The following is a 23,628-nucleotide window of genomic DNA, read 5'->3' as shown; positions in this document are numbered from 1 at the left end:
CTTGCCGCAGCGTGTTCCCCGCAGGTCCCGTATACCCATGCACTCCCTGAGTCCCTGCTTTGATCCTCCCCGCTCCCTCTCTCCCGCGGTCACAGCGTTACCTGCCCCTGTGGTGCCACCCGTTCTGTTGCCTCCTCCTGGCGTGGTTGGCGTGGTGCCCGCGGCGCGGCATTTCGCACGCCTGGTGACGCGTCCGGTGTGTGCGCTCCCCCAACCCTCGGAGGGCATGCGCACACGCTCCGCCATGGCTCGCCCTGACTCACCTGCTTCCTCTGCTCTGCCGCTGCATGCCATCTCACGGTCTCGGGTCACACGCGCAATCCCCTTCTCTGGGCTCCGTGCGCCCCCTGCGGTCTTCCCTTGCTCCGTGCGATCCCTCTCTGTGTTGCAACCGGTGCGCGCGCACTCCCACCTTACAGAGGGCGTGCACACAGGCTCTTCTTGTCCTGTTTCCCATGTCACCGCCTCCCAATCCCTACAGGCCATTCCACTGACTGTCCCTTCGGTCTCCTCCTCTTCTCTCCCTGTCCTATCCCTGTCGTCTCCCACTTCTCTCTCTACTCCTCCCCTCTCTCCCATTGGTAAGCCCTCCTTTATAACCCCTGTCTGTCCACTTCTTCCCCGCTCTGCATAGTTCCTGTTTCCTCACTGTGCATGCATACGCAAGATGGCAGCGCCCTGCAAAGGAAGCCACCGTGGTGTACCCTGACTGCCCGCAGGAACCTGCACCTGCTACTGTCTACCGCCACGTTCGCCACAGCTTCTGCTGCCAGCCGCCAAGTAAGGGGGCCAAGGGGGACCTAGGGGGGACCCAGACTATATATTTATGCTTGAAATCTTCATTGAGCACTTTTATTGTACATGGGTAGAATGAAGGGTTAAAACAGCCGAGCTCACAGTTGGAATGTGTTGCATTATTAGTAATGGATAAAATGGTTACATTCTTTCTTTCCGTGTTTGGTTTACAGATCATATATTTTGTTATTGACGATGTCACTCGCTACCTCTGGAAAGAAACAAAGCAACAAGTAACCTGTTCTCTGATTATGTCCGTGTTCTGAAATGTTATTATCTGGTTTTCAATGGAAGGAATAAAAGGTGAAAGGTCAAAACATTAAAACCTACATCTCTTTGGACATCTTAATTCCTCCCCCCCCCCACATAGTGACATACACAGGTACATGAGTATATAATCCTGGCTCCTCTGCTTGGAGAGAACATTATCTCTCCTTGAGCCTCAGAGACATTGTTACCCTGTGACACATCAACCACAAGGAACACGCAAAGATGAACAGGATTGAGCTGTTTGACGATCCAAACTTTAAGGGTATCAACGGCGCCATCTCTGTACGTGAGAGTACCCCAGACCTGACAGTGCACAGATTTATGAAGAGAGCCTCATCCCTGCGAGTCACTGGGGACCCCTGGATAGTCTTCGCAGAGATAAACTATGGAGGGGACTTTGAAATGTACAAGGAAGGAAAGCATGCCATTCTCCCTGAATTCAATAACAAAATCGCCTCTGTGAAGGTCATTAGAGGTGGCCTGTCTACCCCCAAGATCAATCTGTATGTGGACAAGGACTATAAGGGTGCCATGACCACCCTGCTGGACACACAGCCCATAATATCAACGTCAGGCATGGATAACAAGATCTCATCTCACAAAGTGGAATCAGGAGCCTGGATCCTGTATGACAAGGAACATTACCAAGGAAAGATGATGGCTGCGGTGGCTGGAGATAGCGTACCAAACTACTCTACTATTAAATGGGATGACAAGTTGAAATCTCTGAAGCCCTTCACGTCATAATAAAGAGATGTCACGGTGCATGAGCAGCCAACACAGAGCCTCCAGATCCCTGCACACTCCTCTCTCTGCTCCCAGGGAATGGCAGGGAAAGCACCGAGCACACCGCCAGCCTGTCCTGCCTGATCCCTGCACACTCTGCTCCCAGGGACTGGCAGGGAAAGCACCGAGCACACCGCCAGCCTGTCCTGCCTGAATCCTGCTTTATACCCTATACCTCCTGTATAATCAGAAGCTTTTCCCCCTTCCCTGCAAGCTGTGATGAGAACCCATCTGAAGAAGCCTGTGCTCTCCCCCCGCACCCCTGTCCTGTTTCTCCTGTGTGAGAGACCCGGAGATCTGAGACTTGGAAACACCACGTGTGGGACCTGTACTGCCGCAGGACCGGGCAGAGAAGAGGGGACACTAAGTGACCATTAAAGAGGAGCTGCTGGTGATGGGCTCAGGCTGAAAATTGGGAAGCCCCTGAACCCCTCTTATTCTCCCACCGCCCCCCCCCCCCACCCTCCTTATCTGCTAATTCTGCTGTAATCATACAGTAATAATAAACCTTTCTGAGAGCAGTGACGTCTCCCTGTGTCTCTGGGTGTAAGTACAGTTGTGTGTGTGTGTGTGTATGTGAGCGTGTGTGTGTGTGTGTGTGTGTGTGTGCGTGTGTATATGTGTGTGTATATGTGTGTATATATGTGTGTGTATATGTGTGTGACAGTGTGTGTATAAGAATGAAGGTGTATGGAATACCAGCATTATGAGTTGTATTAGGAAATGTATTAATCTAGCAGCAAAATAGATAGTAAGGTATCTGGGTATATATACCTGTGTATAGTGTATAAAGGGCTACTTCTGCAGGCTCCTTATATAGGGGGAATGTAATCATTGATAATGTTTACATGTTTATTTTATGCAATCAGAACAATATAATTATTTTCTATAGGTGCAACTAAACACACCTGAAATTAAATATGTAAGTGTGTATATAGCCCCATTCCTCACTGCCCGATAATTCCCCCCACTCATTCTGTGGTTATAGTATCTGCGTTGGAAGGACTCTCATATGTAACCCCCGTTACATAGTCATAAACTGTCACGCTGCGCTCACCACAAACAGGACTAGACCGCGGGGCTGAGGTGGGGATGTATAAAACCGCCGCCCTACAACCACGGAGCCAGGTCCGGAATGCGTTGTCGGAGTCGTGGAGATGGGTCGGGGCAGGAGAGTTCGGGGAAGCCGTGGTACTTGCCGTGATCCGGGGTTGGAGAGAGACGAATCGTCGTTATCCGAAGATGTGATCAAGGAGAGGAGAGAGCGGGGGTCCAAAAACAAGCCAAAGGTCCAGGTACAAGCAGGGGTCACAACACGAGTCAGGCAAGGCACAGGAACAGACAAGATCCAAGAAGCAGCGAGCACAGCACAACAGTGTCTATGTCCAGCAAAGTGAAAGTGAAACCGGAAGGCATTTAAAGGGGAAAGCACCAATCAGGAACTAGCAGATGATGACCTCACACATAAGCCACGAGCTGATAGGGTAGTGCAGGATTGACTACTGGTGTAACACAGCTGATGCTGCTAGTGTTCGTTGGCGTGTGGCATGCGCGCGTATGAGGAGTGCGACGCAGAGTGGGTGCTGTGGTGATACTGCGGGAGCGCGCCTCTGCGTATGAAGCATTGCGCAGCTGCGTGTGCACCGATAGCGGTCTGTGAATGTCAGAGGTACAGCCGGGTGACGTGTGCTGGGGGCGGAGCCTGGCGCCGATCCTGACAGTACCCCCCCCTTCAGGGGAGACCTCCGGACGACCCAGGGCAGGCTTCAAAGGGTATCTGTGATGAAAAGCCCTGACCAATCTGGAAGCGTGTACCTGTTCCATTCACGTTCCTCTGGACCATAACCCCTCCAATGCACGAGGTATTGCAGTTTCCCCCTTGATATTCTGAAGTCGAAGATTGTCTGCACCTCAAACTCCTGTTGAGCCTCCACAAGAACAGGCTGAGGTGGCAAGTCTCGAATGGATGATTGGGGATCCTGGATAAAGGGTTTCAAAAGAGAAATGTAAAAAGCGGAAGGAATCTTCATGGTTGCCGGCAACTTAAGCCGGTATGTGACAGGATTGACCCTCTCCGTAATGACGAATGGGCCAATGAATCTGGGTGCCAATTTGGGTGAAGAGACCTTGAGACGAATATTCTTCGTTGAAAGCCAGACCTTTTGTCCAGGAGTAAAAGATGGAACCTCCCGACGGTGACGATCGGCTTGTTTCTTCTGCATACTGATGGCTTGTTTCAAGTTCCCCTGAATCTTCTCACAAGAGTCCTGGAGGCACTGGATTCTGTCCTCGGCGGCGGGCACTCCCGAACTGGAGACTGTGGAAGGAAAGGCCGAGGCATGAAATCCATAATTCGTGAAAAAGGGGGACTGTTGAATGGACTCATTTCTAAGGTTATTATGTGAAAATTCTGCCCATGGGAGGAGATCAGACCAATTGTCCTGTGAATCCGAGACAAAACAGTGAATGAACTGTTCTAAGGACTGATTGGTCTTTTCCGTTTGTCCATTCGTTTGTGGGTGGTACCCAGAGGAGAAATGAAGTGAAATGCCCAGACGTTGGCAGAATGCTCTCCAGAATCTGGAGATAAATTGCGAGCCTCGATCCGAGACTATGACTTGTGGAGTACCGTGGAGTCTGAAAATCTCCTTGACGAAGACTTCTGAGAGTTTAGGTGCGCTGGGCAAACCTTTAAGTGGGATGAAATGCGCCTGTTTGGAAAAGCGATCCACAACCACCAGTATGGTGTTCATCCCTTTAGAGCTGGGTAACTCCACGATAAAATCCATGGAGAGATGTGTCCATGGACGATCTGGAATTGGTAGTGGTTGAAGAAGGCCTACCGGCCTATTGCGAGGCGTCTTATTCTGAGCGCATATGGGACATGAAGCCACAAATCTTTCAATATCTTTGCGCATGCCTGGACACCAGAAGGTCGATTGTTCTCCTGGTGCCAGGATGACCAGCGGTCCTGGAAGCATGACCCCATTCCATCACTTTCCTATGGAAGTTCGTGGGAGTGAACAGACGTTCTTCTGGAACCTTGAGGCCTACAGGGATGTTACGTTGAGCCCTGGTAATGTGTGGTAAGGCGTCAAAGGTGTTGACAGACAAAATACATGCGGGAGGAAGTATAGTCTGTTGATGATCCTCTGCTCTGTCCTCGACCAGGAATTGTCTGGATAGTGCATCGGCTTTTACATTTTTGGAACCAGGAATATACGATATAAGAAAGTTAAAACGGGTGAAAAATAGGGACCACCGTGCCTGTCGTGACCCCAAGCGACGCGCACCTTCAATGTAGAGTAGATTCTTGTGGTCAGTCAGGATAGTGACTGGTGTCTCAGTACCCTCGAGAAGGTGTCGCCATTCTTCTAAGGCCATCTTTATTGCGAGGAGTTCGCGGTTTCCTACATCGTAGTTTCTCTCCGCAGAAGAATTTTTTTTGGAAAAAAACGCAGATGCAGGCGGGCCTGTGGGTTTTTCCTCTTAGACAGTATTGCCCCAACTCCTACGTCGGAGGCGTCCACTTCCAGCGTAAAAGGTAACCCTGAATCTGGGTGAACCAAGATGGGAGCAGAAGTAAAGGCTTTCTTTAATTCTTCAAACGCTCTGGAGGCTTCGGGAGACCAGTGTGTTGGATCCGCCCCTTTTTGGGTTAAGGCCGTAATGGGTGCCACTATAGAGGAGAAGTTTTGAATAAACCGGCGATAGTAATTTGCGAACCCAAGAAATCTTTGCACGGCTTTAAGAGATAATGGACACGGCCAGTCCGTAACTGCTTTGACCTTGTCGGGATCCATGGCGAGTCCGGTGTCCGAAATAATGTAACCGAGGAAGGAGGTTGAAGACTGATGAAAGTGGCATTTCTCCAGTTTGGCAAAGAGCTTATTTGGCAAAGAGCCTTTGAAGAACTTGTTTAACATGTAGTGGATGTTCCTGAATGTCTTTGGAGTAGATGAAAATGTCATCCAGGTACACCATAACATGTTGGTCTAACAGGTCCCTGAAGATTTCATTAACAAAGTCTTGAAATACAGCTGGCGCATTGCAGAGACCTATCGAACAGTTCGGAGATTAACGGGAGAGGATAACGATTCTTTATGGTACTCCTGAATTTGGCACACAGACACGACTATTCTCTCGGACATCCCCAAGCGTTGCAAGTATACGCTAACAAGTCTTCCAACAGGCCCAGCACAGCTATACTGCTGCGGCACAGTTTATTCGAGCATTTGCCCGTTCTGTGACGCAGCAGTAGCCTGGCGCGCGCCCGAGTGTGACGGGCGCGCGCCGAAGCAGCGGAAGAGCGCCCTCCGATCGGGGCGCTCTCCCTACCGCTGCCAGGTCCGCCGGGTCCCCCGGAACCCCCTGCCGCTGTCCCGCGATCGCGGGACACCAGGGCTCCCTCGGGGAGCCCCTGGACACACGTGCAGGGGGCGCACGCTCCCGATGACGCGTGACCGCGCGTCTATGACGCGCGGCATGCCGAGGGGCGGCCACTAGCAAGCCGGGAGATTTCCCGGCTTGCGGTACCGACCACACTTCAATAAAGTGTGTCGGTAGTGTACCACACTCCGGGCTCGCTCCCACTGCTGTGGGTGTGTGGTATCATACCGTTCCCACCTCAGTACTGGGGCCTAGCCAGGTCTGCGGGCATACAGGCGTGACATTATGCAGAGCTCAACAAACGCAGACCCCCCTGAGGTGGGTACAAGTATTACCATAAAGGCCTTACGCTTTGTTAGCGATCAGCTGTCCAGTGTCTCCCAGCAATTGGCCACCTTTGCCCGTCAGGAGGGTTGCACAGCCCCAGCGCCAACAATGGCCACTACCTACGCTAGCCCTGGCCCATGGATTCCTTCTCCGAATCGCTATGATGGGAACCCCCTTAACTGCCGCGGTTTCCTAAACCAATGTGAGGTGCAGTTTGAAATGTCTCCCTCTCTGTTTCCTACTGGCCATGCCAAAATTGCTTATATCTACGCCCTGCTCACCGGAGATGCTCTTGCCTGGGCTTCTCCCCTTTGGGAGCGTAGATGCGAAATAACGCAAGAGTATACTTTATTCAGACATGAATTCCAACTTGTGTTTGATACTCCCGCACGGCGCGAGGCAACCGCATTCTCCCCCTCTCATATTTCTCAGGGTCGTAATGTTTCTACTGTGCTTCCTCAGAACATCATCTCCAGAATTGTCCCTTGAAGCCGGGAAACGGGCACACCCAGTAAAGGTAGAGGGGCTTCTACTGGGTACTGTCTCTCCTAACCCCTCTCCTCCCAAAACTCTCGCTAAGAGGTTTGTACTACCAGCCACGCTGGAGGGTCCCAACCTTGTCGTAAAGGTCGAAGCGTTCATCGATTCCGGATCGGGTGGTAATTTCCTGGATCAGCAGTTCGCATTGGAGAATCAAATCCCCATGGTCAGAAGGAAGAGCCCAATTGGCCTTGAAGCCATCGACGGACGACCACTCCAACCGGCTTTCATCATTTTGGAGTCTATTCCTCTTACCTTGAGCCTGGCTGATGGTCACAAGGAGGTAATTGTCTTTCACGTTTTCCAATCCCCTTCCGTACAGATTATATTAGGATTGCCTTGGCTTCAACTCCACAATCCGCACATTGATTGGTCCAGTACTCTACCTATCCAGTGGTCCTCGTCCGCAGATACTACAGCAGCGGATCCTCCCGTGGTTGTGGTGGCTGGACTCGACTCTGTACCTGCCGATCGTTTGTCCCTGCCTGTCGTGTACCATGAGTACTTGGACGTATTCAACAAGGTACAAGCAGAGGTCCTCCCTCCTCACCGCCCGTACGATTGCCCAGTCGACCTCATCCCAGGGACTGTTCTGCCAAAGTCTAAGTCTTACCCACTCTCCATTCCGGAGACCGTGGCCATGACTGCTTATATTCAGGAAAATCTAGAAAAAGGATTCATCCGCAACTCCACCTCTCCTGCCGGGGCTGGCTTTTTCTTTGTGAAGAAGAAGGATGGATCACTGAGGCCATGCATCGACTTCCGCGGTCTCAATAAGATCACGGTCAAGAACCGGTATCCGCTCCCGCTCATTTCTGAACTGTTCGATCGTCTTCAAGGGGCCTCTATCTTCTCAAAACTTGACTTAAGGGGTGCCTATAATCTCATTCGTATAAGGGAAGGAGACGAGTGGAAAACAGCATTTAACACACGTTCTGGACACTATGAATATCTTGTTATGCCTTTTGGGCTGTGCAACGCCCCAACCGTGTTTCAGGAATTTATGAACGACATCTTCCTTGACGTTTTGGGAACTTTTGTCATTCTCTATCTAGACGATATTCTTTTTTTTTCTAAAAATTTGGAGAAACATATTCAACATACCAAACTTGTGCTCTCCAGGCTTCGTTCTAATCGTCTTTACGCCAAGATGGAGAAGTGTTTGTTTCACCAGGCCTCCACGTCCTTCCTAGGCTATATTATCTCCAGATAAAGGTGATAGGGGAGCCCCTGCTGCAGCCACAAATAAATAGGGATGTGAACGGTGCTTTGGGTGTAGATACAGTAGTAGATAATAGAGAGAGAGCCCAATATAGCACTCAAGTTCACGCTCTGGTGATGAATGAATGAGTTAAAACATAATCTTTATTAGTAGCAACATGTATTAAAATAATGGATGATAGAACAACGTACTGGAGGTAGCTGATCCTAAATACTGATAGCCATATTGGCTCCGGATCAAAACGTAGTTGTGTGTACCAGGTAATCCTAATTAAACACAAGTAACAAAGCAACACAGATATCCTAGTGTGGACCTGTGTACTGAGTGAATACTCTTGGGTGTGCTCGGGTAGGTACTGAGACTAGAGATCACGTGGGTAATATCTTTATAAACCCTAGTGTGGAATGGTAAATGTGACCAGTAGCTACTGATAAATATACAGAACAAATACACTATGTATATCAGTGGTAGTCTAGGTGCAATCAGCTGTGCTCCTCTGTGTTTGTGATGGCGTGCCTAGCAGTGAATCAGAATGACCTAAGGGAACCTTCTTAGTCCTGTTCTGCAGGAGTGTGGTGTCCTGCGGTAACCTACGTGGCTGTTGTCAGAGGTAAGTAACACTGACTGTAGGTGTGGTAAATGGGACCCTAATCAGGGAGACACTGATACTAGGAGACATATATAACTCATCATATATCCGAGGACTTAGCTCTTGCGGTACACAGAGAGTAACCCTTAATGCTGCTGTGAAGAAATCCATAAACAGCAGCGCAGCTTTAGTATTGCTGCAGGCAACTAAAACTCAGTACTACTATACATACGGAGCACTTTCCCTGTAAACACTCTTCGTAGAGGCTAAAAGTGACCATCGGGGCACTTATACCCTGTATACTACTGCACGAGCAGACTACCGCATCAACTCGCGGTTTAGAACATAATGCGGAGGCAGTGACTGATCCGCGCGTGCACGTGGGAGGTTGGAGCCGACGCGCGCGTTTCGCGGGAGGCTTTCTCAAGGCGAATGGTAAGTATCACTAGGGATACCCTGCAGGTAGGCAGGTATATATAGGTCCTCCAGAGAGATGACGTCACAGATTAACCCCTGGTGTGCCGTGGTATGCTTGGTTCTGTTAAAGGGACACAGTGAGTATACCAATGTATGTAACTGCATATCCAGCACACTGATATAATAATGATCTGACTGTGGTTGTGTGTAATTATTGCTTTGTTTTGTCAGATACAGGCACAGTAGAGCGGAGATGCACTCATTCTGTGCTTCCAGGGTAGTATAAAGGTGATGCCTAATAAGCAATCATGTTAATGTATAGGTGATGGTGTTAGGGTTCAGAGATACCCTAATAATGATAGTATCACCACTGTTTAGGTGGTGGTAGTATGTGTACAGGATTAGGGATATACCTGATGTAATCATGGCAACACTTAGTGATAAATGAATGATAAACAGATAATGGGCAGTAAATGACGGATAGATTTATGAGTGCAGATATGATCTAAGATAAGGCTTGGCTATGAAGATTGTAACGGCTGTCACAGACATGGAATATACAGAAACCCCTCGTTGAGACCTCTGGGTGATAATGTCCCAAGTGTGTAAATCCATTTGGCTTCTATTTGGAGGAGGACTTTGTCCCAGTCTCCCCTCCTTTGTCCTCGAGTGGGATGGTCAATCCCACAGAAGGTGACAGCCCTAAGGTCCCCGCCATGACACAGATTAAAGTGTCTTGACAGGGGTTTGTCAGCCTTGTTCCTAACAGTGCCTATGTGTTCGAGCACCCTCTGTTTGAGACACCTGCTAGTTTTCCCCACATAGACTTTCCCACATATACATTTGCCTTGGTATATGACACCTTTGCTGAGGCAGTTAATGAAACTGCGTATTGGGTACATCTTAGTGTCGTTCCAGTTCCCAAATTGTTTGGTGGTGTTCATGTACTGGCACGCCTTGCATCGCTGGCAAGTGTATGATCCCGTGGGTTTGGGAGGGAGCCATGTTCTCGGTCCACAAAATGGCTATGGACCAGTAGGTCTCGCAAATTATTTGCTCGTCTACTGGTCATGGATGGGTGGTCATTAGTAACTCCTTTCAAAAGGTCATCCGCTCTTAAGATATGCCAGTGTTTTTCCAGGATAGCTCTTGCCTGGGGCCATTCACGATTAAATGTACCTATAAAGCGGATCACTTTGTCTTGCAGACTGGGTGGTTTGTCCATAATGAATTTGCGTGCGGTGTATTTGGCTCTCTTATAGACCTTTTTTATACTCTTTCGGCTGTACCCCCTGTCCACAAAACGTTGTGTCATGTTCTTTGACTGTCGGTCATATTCCTGATCAGTGCTACAGTTCCTTCTTAATCGGAGAAACTGGCCTGTCGGTATGCCGTTAATCTGAGCCCTTGGGTGGTGACTGCACACCCAAAGCACTGTTCACATCCCTATTTATTTGTGGCTGCAGCAGGGGCTCCCCTATTACCTTCATCAGTTCATTTAGGTGTTCTTTATCTACTCTGTCCCTAGCTCGCCCTACACTCACAGACTATGTCAGGATTCCTGTCTGGTCTACCTGATTTCCAAGCATGGCAAAAGGAGGCAGAAAACGTTTTCTCTAGCGAGATTGAGGGAGAAAACACGACCGCACAACCTGATATCTCAAAATTCTTCACGGAACTGGATAACACCTATAGACAATGCATGAGGGCATGGTGGGAAATATTCAGCTTTGAGAATTATCTAGCAGCAGAATTGATCCTCAGAGGCCTAAGTGCCAATGTTGCCCCAGAACACAATATAGTGGATGCTGACTTTATCAGGTCATGGGAGCTGGTTTTGAAACAATGCTCGATCATGCTTATGAATCTACTTTTAGAATTCCAAAAAGATAAATTGAAAAATATAAAAAGCGAACTTGAGCAGAAACTATTGGAGGTTGATTCTTGGAGACCTAACCCCAAATTCAGCGAACTTGAGGGCAAATTATAGACAAACCTAAACAAGTTCGCCAAAGAACTTAAAGAACGGAAACGCATCAAGTATGCAAGGGATAAAAAAGATTTCCAGGAAAACAAATTCTTCCGCTATAACTTAACCAAAAAGAAGCCCAAAACTAAGCCACCTGTACAGGCATCATCCACTGAGTGGGAAATCTCAGACAGTGAGTGTCAGGCCAGAATCTGCACTCATGTTAAGCTTCCATTTTGTATGGTCATAACTAGTTAAGATTCTGTAGTCAGCCTTTTGCTGAAATATAATTCCTAACGCACTCAGTTTCTGCTAAATTACATTTCTTTTCTTCCTGCTAAGGATATTGCTAAGATACTTTTGTGTTGTCAATTTCCTGATGCTTTAGTTAGAATATAATAGAATGGTTCACTGCAAGAAGCAAAATAGTGTAATATAGTTGCTAAAGACTCAAGGTCTCTTTTGATAACAGACAATGAATAAGCTATGTATTCAGATATTGCTTGTATTTGGATAGACACGTCCCAAAAGTCACGCCACTAATATGTCCTGCCCCTAGATCACGCCTCTAATCAAAGCTACGCCCAAGACACGCCTATGATACGCCTATGTTACGCCTATGTTACGCCTCTAACCAATATCTTTTTTTTTTCTGTATAAAAGTCATTACCCTATGAGTAATAAATTGAGACAAAGGATTTGAAACCTGGCATGCGTTATGTTTCATTTCGTTCGTCTTCCAGGCCTGATAGTTCATCAAAGATCGAAGATAACAGTTGCAGGGCGTGAAAGCTTCCTGGGAAGTCTGCTGCAAACGGTGCAGATGGTGTAGTATCCAGTCACAAGGCTTCAGTGTACCTGGCAGAGGAAAGGTTCCTCTCGGTTCTGAAGCATAGGCGAGGAAATTAGGTCTTCCTTCAGTTTTGGTGTCAGAAGTGGGATATTCACAAAGGTGGTGAGTATATATGTAAATTTTTATATATGATGCTTCACCCCCTCTGGGAATTTAAAAAGACCTAAATTATGCTGGTTAGAGTTTAGATAGTTTATGAATTGTGACTGAAGATTGGGTTAGAGTCCCTTTAAACAAAATTTTTGGTAGAGTCCAGTAAATTTTGTGCACGACTGGACTGTTATCTCTGATCTAGCTGAACGACCATTGTATATTGTGTAAGTGTAAATATTGCAATTATTTGTCATAATTTAGCTGTTTTTCTTTAAGCTACTAATGGGTGCTTACATGATATACCTGTATTTTGTATATTCTTTTCCAGGATTACATTTAATTATATTAATCACCAACAGATGAAGGGTCATTTCATAACAGTTCCTTGTATATATGTTACTAAAAAAACATTAATTGCACTTAATAGATAGGATTTAGTTTTCATAGAATTATATATCTGTATATTTATTTTCTTTGTACTGTTTTGATCTGTGAATATGTTCTTTTCGTGAACTATAAATTCACTACCAATACTCGCACAGGCATATGTCAGTGTATACTATATAATCACAACAGTTTACCAACAATTCCAAAGGGGCTATTAAAATCACTAAAAGTATATTATCAGGATCATTAGCCGGCCCCTTAGATTATTAAGTTGTCTTTCTGACATTGCCTGTGCCAGTTCACTGCTATAACAGTATTTTATCGTGTTTATAACTTGTTTTTTATTTCGCCGTGTGTCTGTTTAGTTGTTAATAAAGTTTATTTTAGAAAAAAGAGATAGTAAGCTGGCATTAGCATACCACCTGACTTGCCGAGCCAATGGTTGTGCACGCCACGTCACCGCGACCCGTTGCGACGCGGGATGATGACGTCACACCCGGCAGCGCGAGATACAACTCAGGTGAGTATAAATTACGCAGCCATGTATGTATTTGTCACCTTGATAAAGTGCCTAGTGCACGAAACGCGTAGGTGCGTTCGTGTTGTCCTGTTGCTGCACCATCCTGCAATAAACCTGACCTGTTGCTACACTGGAGTGTTCGCTTTTGTTCCATATCTTCCGGTCCCATTGGGAGTTGGAATACCGTGGCTGTGCTACTCATCATCACCTTTCTTCTTGCTGTCTACTCACCTGGATGGACTGCACGCCCTGGATGTCCAGAAGTCCTGCAAGCACTAAGGTAAATGTCGCAGTGCCCCTACATATATATATATATATGGATACCAGTGCTATTGTTTATTATATATTGGTTACTTGGCTGGGTACATATGGTGTTTCAGCTGTGGAGGTCAAGTGGACCCCACTAGACACTTAGCCCGTGCCTGATAATTGCCATATTATTCATGGACTTTCTACAGTCATCCAGAATCATTTACACATGCTGTGGAGGATTTCTATCCAATTTGGATGCATCACATCTATCATATTCTTAGAAGCCATACAAGACAGGTAGGGTCAAGCTTGCTGTTTTTTTAGTCATGGTATAACTGTTGCATGTTTGAAGATATTTTGTTTAGTTTAAGAGAGGGCATAGTTAAAACGGGATAGCAATTGTATTGATGGAAGTTTGCAGGAATATGAGATTTCTTTCAGAAGGCATTCAGGGGAATGAGTGAAAGAATGTTGCATGCTCTTGTTGGCATAGACTTGGTGTTTATAAGTAATTTGAAATATTCCTGTTATTTAATTTTTGAAAGACCATACAAAATGCAGTTTTAGGACAGCGTGGAAAGCTTCATATTTAACATTAAACTAATGTTACAATCCCCTGCGTGAGGATTAATCCAGCAGTTAATATGAATTAGACAGCGAAACCCGTTATCTGTATGTAGCGGTCATGTAAAATGCCTACAGTCATCTCTCCTGTTGGCAGTAAGGCCTGGTAAGTGTGGGCATGCCAGCAGTAATTATGGAGGTTTCCCCTCACACCCTGGTGGGGTGCCCTGTGTATGGCTGGGACTGGTCACATGCTCTGACTCCATGGTTAGTGATGTCAGAGGTGTGTCAGCCTCAGAAGCTTACATAAGGCACAGCACTGTGTTTAAAAGTTAGTTCTGCTGAGGAAGGAGTTCAAGTTCTATCAGAGTGTCAGTTATGTTATAGTAACTCCATGGGAGGCTGTGTCCAGGGACCTGGCACAGGACAGTGATTCCTGCGGGAATAAGTGAATCCCTGATCTAGGTGATATACCTATCTAAAGGGAGCACGGGCGAGATGATTGGCTGAATATACCCATTGTGGAGGGCAGCTATGCCCGCCGTGACAATAAAGATGGAGCTTATCAGAGAAACCCCTGTGTGTGAGAGTCCCATGATTATACAGGAGGTTGCACCACCGAGGAGTTCCTCGTCAGGATCATCCCCATGCGGACGCAGGGACCCTGGTGAGGTGGAGGCGCTGCACTGGAACTAGGTGAGACTCAGCACACTACCTCAGCTGCCTGTCTGACGGGTCCTCCCCACACACCATCATGCGGGAGACTCAGGAGTCCTGTAGCCAACAGGTGCACCATCAGGCATATCTACACTGTAATGGGGTCCGGTTAGACCACAGGGGCCAACGTGAGATTGGGTGGGTCAGGCCGGGCCAGAAATACCGTTACATTTGGAGGCGAGCTGCTGAGATCAGATCTGTCATCAGGACAGGCTCTAGCTAGGCACACTGGGAAACAGGGAGAGTGTCTGCTGCCACTTTGTGCTGCGTAGGGACGGACCTAGGGGTGGTCAAGGGGCTGATGGAGTATGTCAGTTCGCAGGGACGACCTAGGGGCCTGAAGGGAGTGAGGGGTCTGGAGCCGGGTTATAGCTGACCGAGTCACCTTGAGGCAGTGCTAGTTGGTAGGATGCCAGAAGGGATAGCCTGTTAACTTGGTCAGGAATCCTGGAGAGGGTCTGCGCTAGGCTGACCAAGACAGGTAGACGCCCCAAGTACTGCATGGCAGAGCCAGAGTACCTAGCCCATTCCAGACACTCACCGTAGGGAGCACAGACTGGGAGGAAGGAGTCACAGCAGACACTGAGAGAGTGAGCCTAGCCTGAGGTAGTGCAACACTGGGTCAAACCTAGATAAGGTACACATGTGGTGGTGCATCTGAAGCTGATCTTTATTGTACCGGTGTGGTGGCTGCCCCGCAGAGTGGAGCCCCATGTACGACAACTGTTACGAGAGAGTGGAGGATCCGCGTGGTGCGGAGAACATGAAATGGCGGACAGAGGCTGATGGGGAGGGCACCCGTGGCGTGCAACCCACTGAAGAGCAGACTGTCGCCGAGTTGTCATTGACCAGGCTGCTCTGGAGCGGAGCGAAGGCTATGGCTGCCCCGTTTTTATCCTGTATGGGACAGCGAGGGGCCACCCTTGAAGAGTGTGAAGAAATTGTTATAATTGGGGGAGAACCCCGTGAGGAGAGCCAACAGATGGACTTTTTGGGCTCAAAAGTCAACCAAAATGGCGGTTCCCGCTTGCTAGGGAAACCGCATGGGACAGTTACAGAAAATGTGGCTGGTGCAGGACTTGCAAAAAGCTGGCCGGGAATGGCGCGAACAGCAGAGCCCCGCCCTGAAGGGGGGCATGGCGCGAAAGCTATGGCTGCGCCGGGATGGACAGTGACTAATTCAGCCCCTGTGCTGAGTCAACCGCTGAGTTTATGGGACCCTCCCCTGATTTCTACCAGGGGGAGTGACTTTCAACTATGGCCTGTGGGAATGCACCCACTGGGCCCAGGGACTGATATCCAGACGGCGCCACTACAAAAAGTAGTTCCGGCCGTGGAAGAGCCGTGCAAAAAGGATGGTTATCTTGCACGAAGGGCGGCTGCCAGGAGAAGGCGGGAACTAGCCGCGGGAAAAGACCCCCACCCTTGTGGGGAAATTGGCGCGAAAACGCTAACCGCGCCCACCAGGACTGAGAAAGGCGCGGCCTTAATTAAGGGGCATGATATTCCCCTGTGGGACCCGCCCATTATTGCAACCCCTGGGGGCGGGTTCCAGCTCTGTCAGAGAAGGGAGGAGCCGAAGCAGGGAGTGGCGGATCCAGCAACTTCCATCAGTCAGTTGCGAGGAACCACTGAGAAGGAGAGACCTGTACAGGAAGTGGCTCCTGTAAAGAGAATGGCCTGCTCCTCCACTGTGGGCACAATGGTCTCTACACAGCCCTACTCAGTGCCCGGCGGGGTGCTAGTAGTGAGGGTGGCCAATACAGAGACGGTGGTTGGGCTATGCCTACAATGCGGGCTGCCCGGAGGCACGGTCAACACGGCGGCACGTTGCCCTCATTGCGGGACTTTGTACCTGTGGCCTATGCCCACATTCATTCCTATACAGCCTGCTGACCCCCCGGTGGACGTGACAAGGCGCTCCGCCGAGTCCACGGGCGCGCTATGGATCAACCGCGCAAGTCCCGGAAACAAGGGACTGGAGCCGGTCAAGTCGGCTGGGTCACTGGCGATTGAGGCGGCTGAATCAACCCCCGCGTTCGGGGAAAAGAGACTGTCACCCCGCCCGGAGACCCCTAAGTCCGGGCGAGGGGATTACTCAGACGAGGACCTCCGTGAGCTGGCGGTAGTAAAAACGGAACTGAAAAGGCATACCGGGAGAACGACACCCCGTGGGGTGAGTGGCAGGACGTCCCCCGCAGATCGGCGATCCGACCGACGGAGTCCCGCCATCCCAGGACCTGGCGGAGACGGGAGAGAGACGCCTACACCCCTGCGGACGGGTAAGCCAAGCAGCCCTATTACTTACTTGGTTGCAGCCGACGGCGAAGCGCTGGAAGGGCCGCGCCAGGCCCAAAGCGCACGTGGAGAGACGGCATCACTTCCGGTGGCGACGGCGGAGCAACCGGATGTCGTCATAGAGGAAGAGATCCCGCATGGGGGTCCCACGCGAGATGGCGACGCTTCCGGTTCCGGGGAGGACGTCACTTCCGGTGGCGACGGCGGAACCCAGGAAGAAAAAGCAGCGACGCTTCGGCGATCGGGGGAAGGTCCCCAATCACTTACAAGGCCCAGAAATTGGAGAGACGATCTCAGGACTGAGGAGGGTGAGACATCATCCTTGGACCAGTCTACGGACAGCCAGGAGCGGGTCGTAACCCCGTGGGGTCCCGTTCCGTGCCCCTATGCCCAAACCCCTGCCATAGTTAATACCCCTACCCCCATCACACGGTCACCGGGTTCACCGCCTAGCCTGGAGTACGTGGACAATTCACCGGGGGGCGAGGGAAGACGGACTGGGGAAAGGCAGCGCAGTGGCGCTACGGAGGGCGATTCACGGGGAGGGGGAGAATTGAGGGTAGCAGATACAGCACCCCAACCGGCAGTAAAGGCTCCGGGGTCCTCGAGGTGGTTCAACTCGCGATCCACAAGGTCGTCAGGGGTATTTTCATTTGACGACGACAGGGAACCAGGGCCTAACCCATTTAAGGAGACCCGGTGGTGGGCCCCGCTATTTGAAGGGTACTCCGCGTGGATGGACCGTACTCGGTTCCTCATCCGGCGGGAGGACGTGGTAGATTTCTGGTGGAAAGAGGGAGAGTTCACACCCGAGCAGAGGGACAGGGAATTACAGGAGAGGTGGTTCCAGCTGGAGCGTAGAGACATAGCGCCCATGGGTCCCGACACACTGTCAGATCCAGTCGATCCTGATGAGCCCCTATCATGGGTGTTACCTGGGAGGGCAGGTAATGCTGATCTGACCAGGGTCAGTAGGGCGGAGAGGGCTATAATAGTCAAATATAAAAAATCCCATGGGTTGGAGTATCCCTATGTTCCGGAGCCCCTGATGGATGAAATTGAGGACAATAGGGAAACGTGGCTCCAAGAGACTATAGAGCTGTATTTAGTCAATGGGGGAGCGCCATTGTAGGTAAGAAGGCGGAAGAAAGGATAGACACCCTGATGCGAGTGTGGAGCATAGAGAGAAATGTTCACAAACATAGGGTGACCTATGTGCCAGAGAGAGGATCGCCTAGGCATTATTATGTCACGGTCCTGGATATGGGTAACAGGGAGGTGAGGAAACCCGACCCAGATCACTATTTTTAGGGGGTACTAACGCATCACGCGGGTCTGTGGCTGCTGGTCGGGGCGGGCTTGGCGGATGACTGTATTCATGTGTACTGCATTATGAGGAAATTTGTGTGATGTTAATTATGTTTTCCGTTACAGTGCTTCCTGGAAAGAGGTATACAAATTTAGGTCCCAGCGAGGACGATGGGATTCACCAGGGGGAGAATGTAGCGGTCATGTAAAATGCCTACAGTCATCTCTCCTGTTGGCAGTAAGGCCTGGTAAGTGTGGGCATGCCAGCAGTAATTATGGAGGTTTCCCCTCACACCCTGGTGGGGTGCCCTGTGTATGGCTGGGACTGGTCACATGCTCTGACACCATGGTTAGTGATGTCAGAGGTGTGTCAGCCTCAGAAGCTTATATAAGGCACAGCACTGTGTTTAAAAGTTAGTTCTGCTGAGAGGAGGAAGGAGTTCCAGCTCTTGTCAGAGCTGAGGAAGGAGTTCAAGTTCTATCAGAGTGTCAGTTATGTTATAGTAACTCCATGGGAGGCTGTGTCCAGGGACCTGGCACAGGACAGTGATTCCTGCGGGAATAAGTGAATCCCTGATCTAGGTGATATACCTATCTAAAGGGAGCACGGGCGAGATGATTGGCTGAATATACCCATTGTGGAGGGCAGCTATGCCAGCCGTGACAATAAAGATGGAGCTGATCAGAGAAACCCCTGTGTGTGAGAGTCCCATGATTATACAGGAGGATGCACCACCGAGGAGTTCCTCGTCAGGATCATCCCCATGCGGACGCAGGGACCCTGGTGAGGTGGAGGCGCTGCACTGGAACTAGGTGAGACTCAGCACACTACCTCAGCTGCCTGTCTGACGGGTCCTCCCCACACACCATCATGCGGGAGACTCAGGAGTCCTGTAGCCAACAGGTGCACCATCAGGCATATCTACACTGTAATGGGGTCCGGTTAGACCACAGGGGCCAACGTGAGATTGGGTGGGTCAGGCCGGGCCAGAAATACCGTTACATGTACTTTGAGGTTTCTGGCTTTTTTCCCAGAAAAAAAAAAAAAAGCGCTTTGAAAATTATTATTTTTTTTTTCTTTTTAAAGTCAGAGTGTCTTTTAAAGTTAATGCTGGCCGTGTGCTCAGCACTTTGCAAAGAGTTCAGAATTATTTGTCTATTTTAAAAGGAAATCTTTTGTGCAGGATTTTTCTTATATTGTAAATGCCACAGTTGTTAAAAGACCTACTGCAGGCTTTTTCTTCTTTTAACACAAGCAGTAAATATTTTTATAGTCACAACACATACAAATCTATTTACCAGTTTAATTTTGCTATATATCAAAGCAACCTGTTTTCATAATTTTTTTTTTTTTGTATTTTTGTTCACATATATAGATAATATATGAACAAAAGAGGGGAGATACATACATAGGTTATTGAAGGTCTCTCTGAAATCCCTATAGAGCGATTTGATATGAACTTGATATGTTGTAAATGATATACAATGCACAGCAGGTTCAGAATTTATTATAGCAATGTTAACTCCAAGAGCTGACAGGCCCCTGGTAAATAATAATACCTTTGCAGATGTCACAGCAAAGCAGGTAGCAAGCCGTCCCTATTTTGAGGGATATATCATATCTGCCAAATTTATAATTTTGTAACCATTTATTCGTTTTTGGGTATGTCCTGGACAGAGTTAAAGGACAGGGGATATATAATTGCATAAGTGAACAGGGTATATATATTATATAAAAGGCATTTCACATTTTTAGCAGAATAGTTACAGTGGACTGCTTGAGGTGAAAGCCAGGAGTGACTGTGGGTGTGGGACAATAGCCATGAGTGCAGGCTGTTGGGATGCTTGATTTGTGGGGCGAGTTTTAAGGTTAGTTAGTATTAAATGACTAAAAGGTTGACACCATTTGCATCAGAGAAAATGGCAGATGGCAGTTAGGTATGAATGAGAGTAAGTGTGTATTGGGAGAAGAGAGATTGATTTGTAGTTTGAGACAGTGTTTTTGTCCCCATTTTTGAAGATTGGGACAACTCTAGCAGTTTTCCAGGTCTTAGGGATATGGCCTGCAGACAGGATAGAGTTGATTATGGAAGCAATTGGTTTGGCACAGGCTGAGGTACCAAGTTTTAGGAACTTGGATTGTAGCAAAGTCAAGTCCATATTGGTTGCTATATAAAAACATATATGTATATATGCATAAGGTTGTTGTCTATTCTTGCAAAATTGTATATTAAACAGCACATATACACACATTACACACATAATAAACCCAGGAACGGGGTTTAGAACTGAGGTATTATAGTCACTAGTTTAAAGAACAATAATTATAATAAAATAATATCAATCAATACCAAAGAATGGCTACTAAACACAGCGGACATAAAAGATGCCCCAGCTGGACATGAGGAGAGACACGGACAGTTTATGTGCAGCTGGACATGAGGAGAGACACGGACAGTTTATGTGCAGCTGGACATGAGGAGAGACACGGACAGTTTATGTGCAGCTGGACATGAGGAGAGACACGGACAGTTTATGTGCAGCCGGGCAAATAAATGGATACAATTTTCCGAATTACCCGTTCCTGGGTTTATTATGTGTGTAATGTGTGTATATGTGCTGTTTAATATACAATTTTGCAAGAATAGACAACAACCTTATGCATATATACATATATGTTTTCTTTTTATTAATTTAGACTTTTTGGTCCATCACTGCATTCTTAGTGACACATTGCTTGTTAACACACAGCTGTTGGGGACCTTTATCATCTAGGATGTGCAACAGGCATGTAAGTACAATGCTAAAATAGGACCAGTACCCTTGTTGCCTTTTCCCTTTATCAGTACATCATAATCTGCTGCTATATATGCCCTGTAGGCTTCTTACCAGCATTTTTGAGGCTGTTTAAGACTATCAGCCCACTTATGCGCATTGGAACTCCTCGCGACCAGTTCGCGCATGCGCATTGAAAATCGCTCTGAACGGAAATATTTTCTAAGTCCCCGCGCATGCGCAGTATCAAGTAAATGCGCCGCTACGGTTTATAACGGCTGTTCTGGCTCAGAAAAAGATCGGGAAGGCACCAATAGTGGCATGATTAAGGTATATTACATTAGATCTCACTAGCATCCACTTTTAGGAGCATTTAGGCATCTTATTTTGCTGTTGTGTGCGCGAGCGTAGTGCGCATGCGCAACAGCTGACGGCAATCGATTTTTGCAATTAAGGTACTGCCAGGGTATATAAGGGCTCAGTCCTCTCCCCACCAGTAAAATTTGTCCCTGAAGAAGCTCCTTTGCTGGAGGGAAACGCGCGTTGGACGCGCAATGTTGTCAGTCTCCTACTTGGAGCTGTTTTAATGTAGTGTTGGTAGTCTCCTGTCTCAGTATGTATAGATCAAATAACCTGGCTATTTCAGTCTAGCTTATGTAGTCAGTGAGTACTGTTGTCATTCCCCCTATCACTGTGTATATGTGTCCTCACAGAGTATTTGCTGTGAATTCACTAGCACTGTGGCTGTGAGTGTCAGTCTCTTTACTCATATGATATGCACTTCATGAGACTGTAAGTAATCACAGAGGTGCTCAATGGAATAATTATATGAGGAGGATTGGATATTTTCCCTATACTATCTATCTGGTCTCGCTGACCTCTATACATTTACCATCTGATCTAACAACTGATCCAGATTGGTTAATACCCTGACTTATAGCATCTTATGCCATCTATATCCCACCATTATTAGTTAGTTTATTGGGATATTAAAATCATATATATCAGATGACATAGATGCTTGACATTTTTGATTTAATTCGTTTTTAACTCACGTTACACCATCTTTGGTAATATATGTTTTAAGTCAATTTATTAAAAGTTATCTTTTATATTTTGTGGTGTGCAGTTTAGTGAATTCTTTTTAGGGGCACAATCACTTTGTGTTTCCCTTCCTCCTTTTTTCTGATTCATTTTTAGGAACAAGGCTGACAAACCCCTGTCAAGACACGTTAATCTGTGTCATGGCGGGGACCTTAGGGCTGTCACCTTCTGTGGGATTGACCATCCCACTCGAGGACAAAGGAGGGGAGACTGGGACAAAGTCCTCCTCCAAATAGAAGCCAAATGGATTTACACACTTGGGACATTATCACCCAGAGGTCTCAACGAGGGGTTTCTGTATATTCAATTTCTGTGACAGCCGTTACAATCTTCATAGCCAAGCCTTATCTTAGATCATATCTGCACTCATAAATCTATCCGTCATTTACTGCCCATTATCTGTTTATCATTCATTTATCACTAAGTGTTGCCATGATTACATCAGGTATATCCCTAATCCTGTACACATACTACCACCACCTAAACAGTGGTGATACTACCATTATTAGGGTATCTCTGAACCCTAACACCATCACCTATACATTAACATGATTGCTTATTAGGCATCACCTTTATACTACCCTGGAAGCACAGAATGAGTGCATCTCCGCTCTACTGTGCCTGTATCTGACAAAACAAAGCAATAATTACACACAACCACAGTCAGATCATTATTATATCAGTGTGCTGGATATGCAGTTACATACATTGGTATACTCACTGTGTCCCTTTAACAGAACCAAGCATACCACGGCACACCAGGGGTTAATCTGTGACGTCATCTCTCTGGAGGCCCTATATATACCTGCCTACCTGCAGGGTATCCCTAGTGATACTTACCATTCGCCTTGAGAAAGCCTCCCGCGAAACGCGCGCGTCGGCTCCAACCTCCCACGTGCACGCGCGGATCAGTCACTGCCTCCGCATTATGTTCTAAACCGCGAGTTGATGCGGTAGTCTGCTCGTGCAGTAGTATACAGGGTATAAGTGCCCCGATGGTCACTTTTAGCCTCTACGAAGAGTGTTTACAGGGAAAGTGCTCCGTATGTATAGTAGTACTGAGTTTTAGTTGCCTGCAGCAATACTAAAGCTGCGCTGCTGTTTATGGATTTCTTCACAGCAGCATTAAGGGTTACTCTCTGTGTACCGCAAGAGCTAAGTCCTCGGATATATGATGAGTTATATATGTCTCCTAGTATCAGTGTCTCCCTGATTAGGGTCCCATTTACCACACCTACAGTCAGTGTTACTTACCTCTGACAACAGCCACGTAGGTTACCGCAGGACACCACACTCCTGCAGAACAGGACTAAGAAGGTTCCCTTAGGTCATTCTGATATACTGCTAGGCACGCCATCACAAACACAGAGGAGCACAGCTGATTGCACCTAGACTACCACTGATATACATAGTGTATTTGTTCTGTATATTTATCAGTAGCTACTGGTCACAT

At 47.8% G+C, this 23,628-nt stretch overlaps 1 protein-coding gene across 1 annotated transcript; it reads left to right on the top strand.

Moving 5' to 3' along the window:
* The first annotated feature begins 1,287 nt into the window (after positions 1-1,287).
* Positions 1,288-1,812, top strand: LOC142472002 (epidermal differentiation-specific protein-like). Its single transcript, XM_075578612.1, has one exon. It carries the CDS (start codon positions 1,288-1,290, stop codon positions 1,810-1,812), a length of 525 nt encoding a protein of 174 aa, XP_075434727.1.
* Positions 1,813-23,628: the final 21,816 nt, after the last annotated feature.

Source organism: Ascaphus truei, chromosome 1 (genome assembly GCF_040206685.1).
Source record: "Ascaphus truei isolate aAscTru1 chromosome 1, aAscTru1.hap1, whole genome shotgun sequence".
Lineage (NCBI taxonomy): Eukaryota > Metazoa > Chordata > Amphibia > Anura > Ascaphidae > Ascaphus > Ascaphus truei.
The sequence above is the reverse complement of the archived record's forward strand: the minus strand, read 5'-3'. Positions and strand labels throughout refer to the sequence as shown.

What these genes read in the sequence shown, in the direction of transcription:
- LOC142472002 (XM_075578612.1), top strand. Translation starts at nt 1,288, where the DNA reads ATGAACAGGATTGAGCTGTTTGACGATCCAAACTTTAAGGGTATCAAC.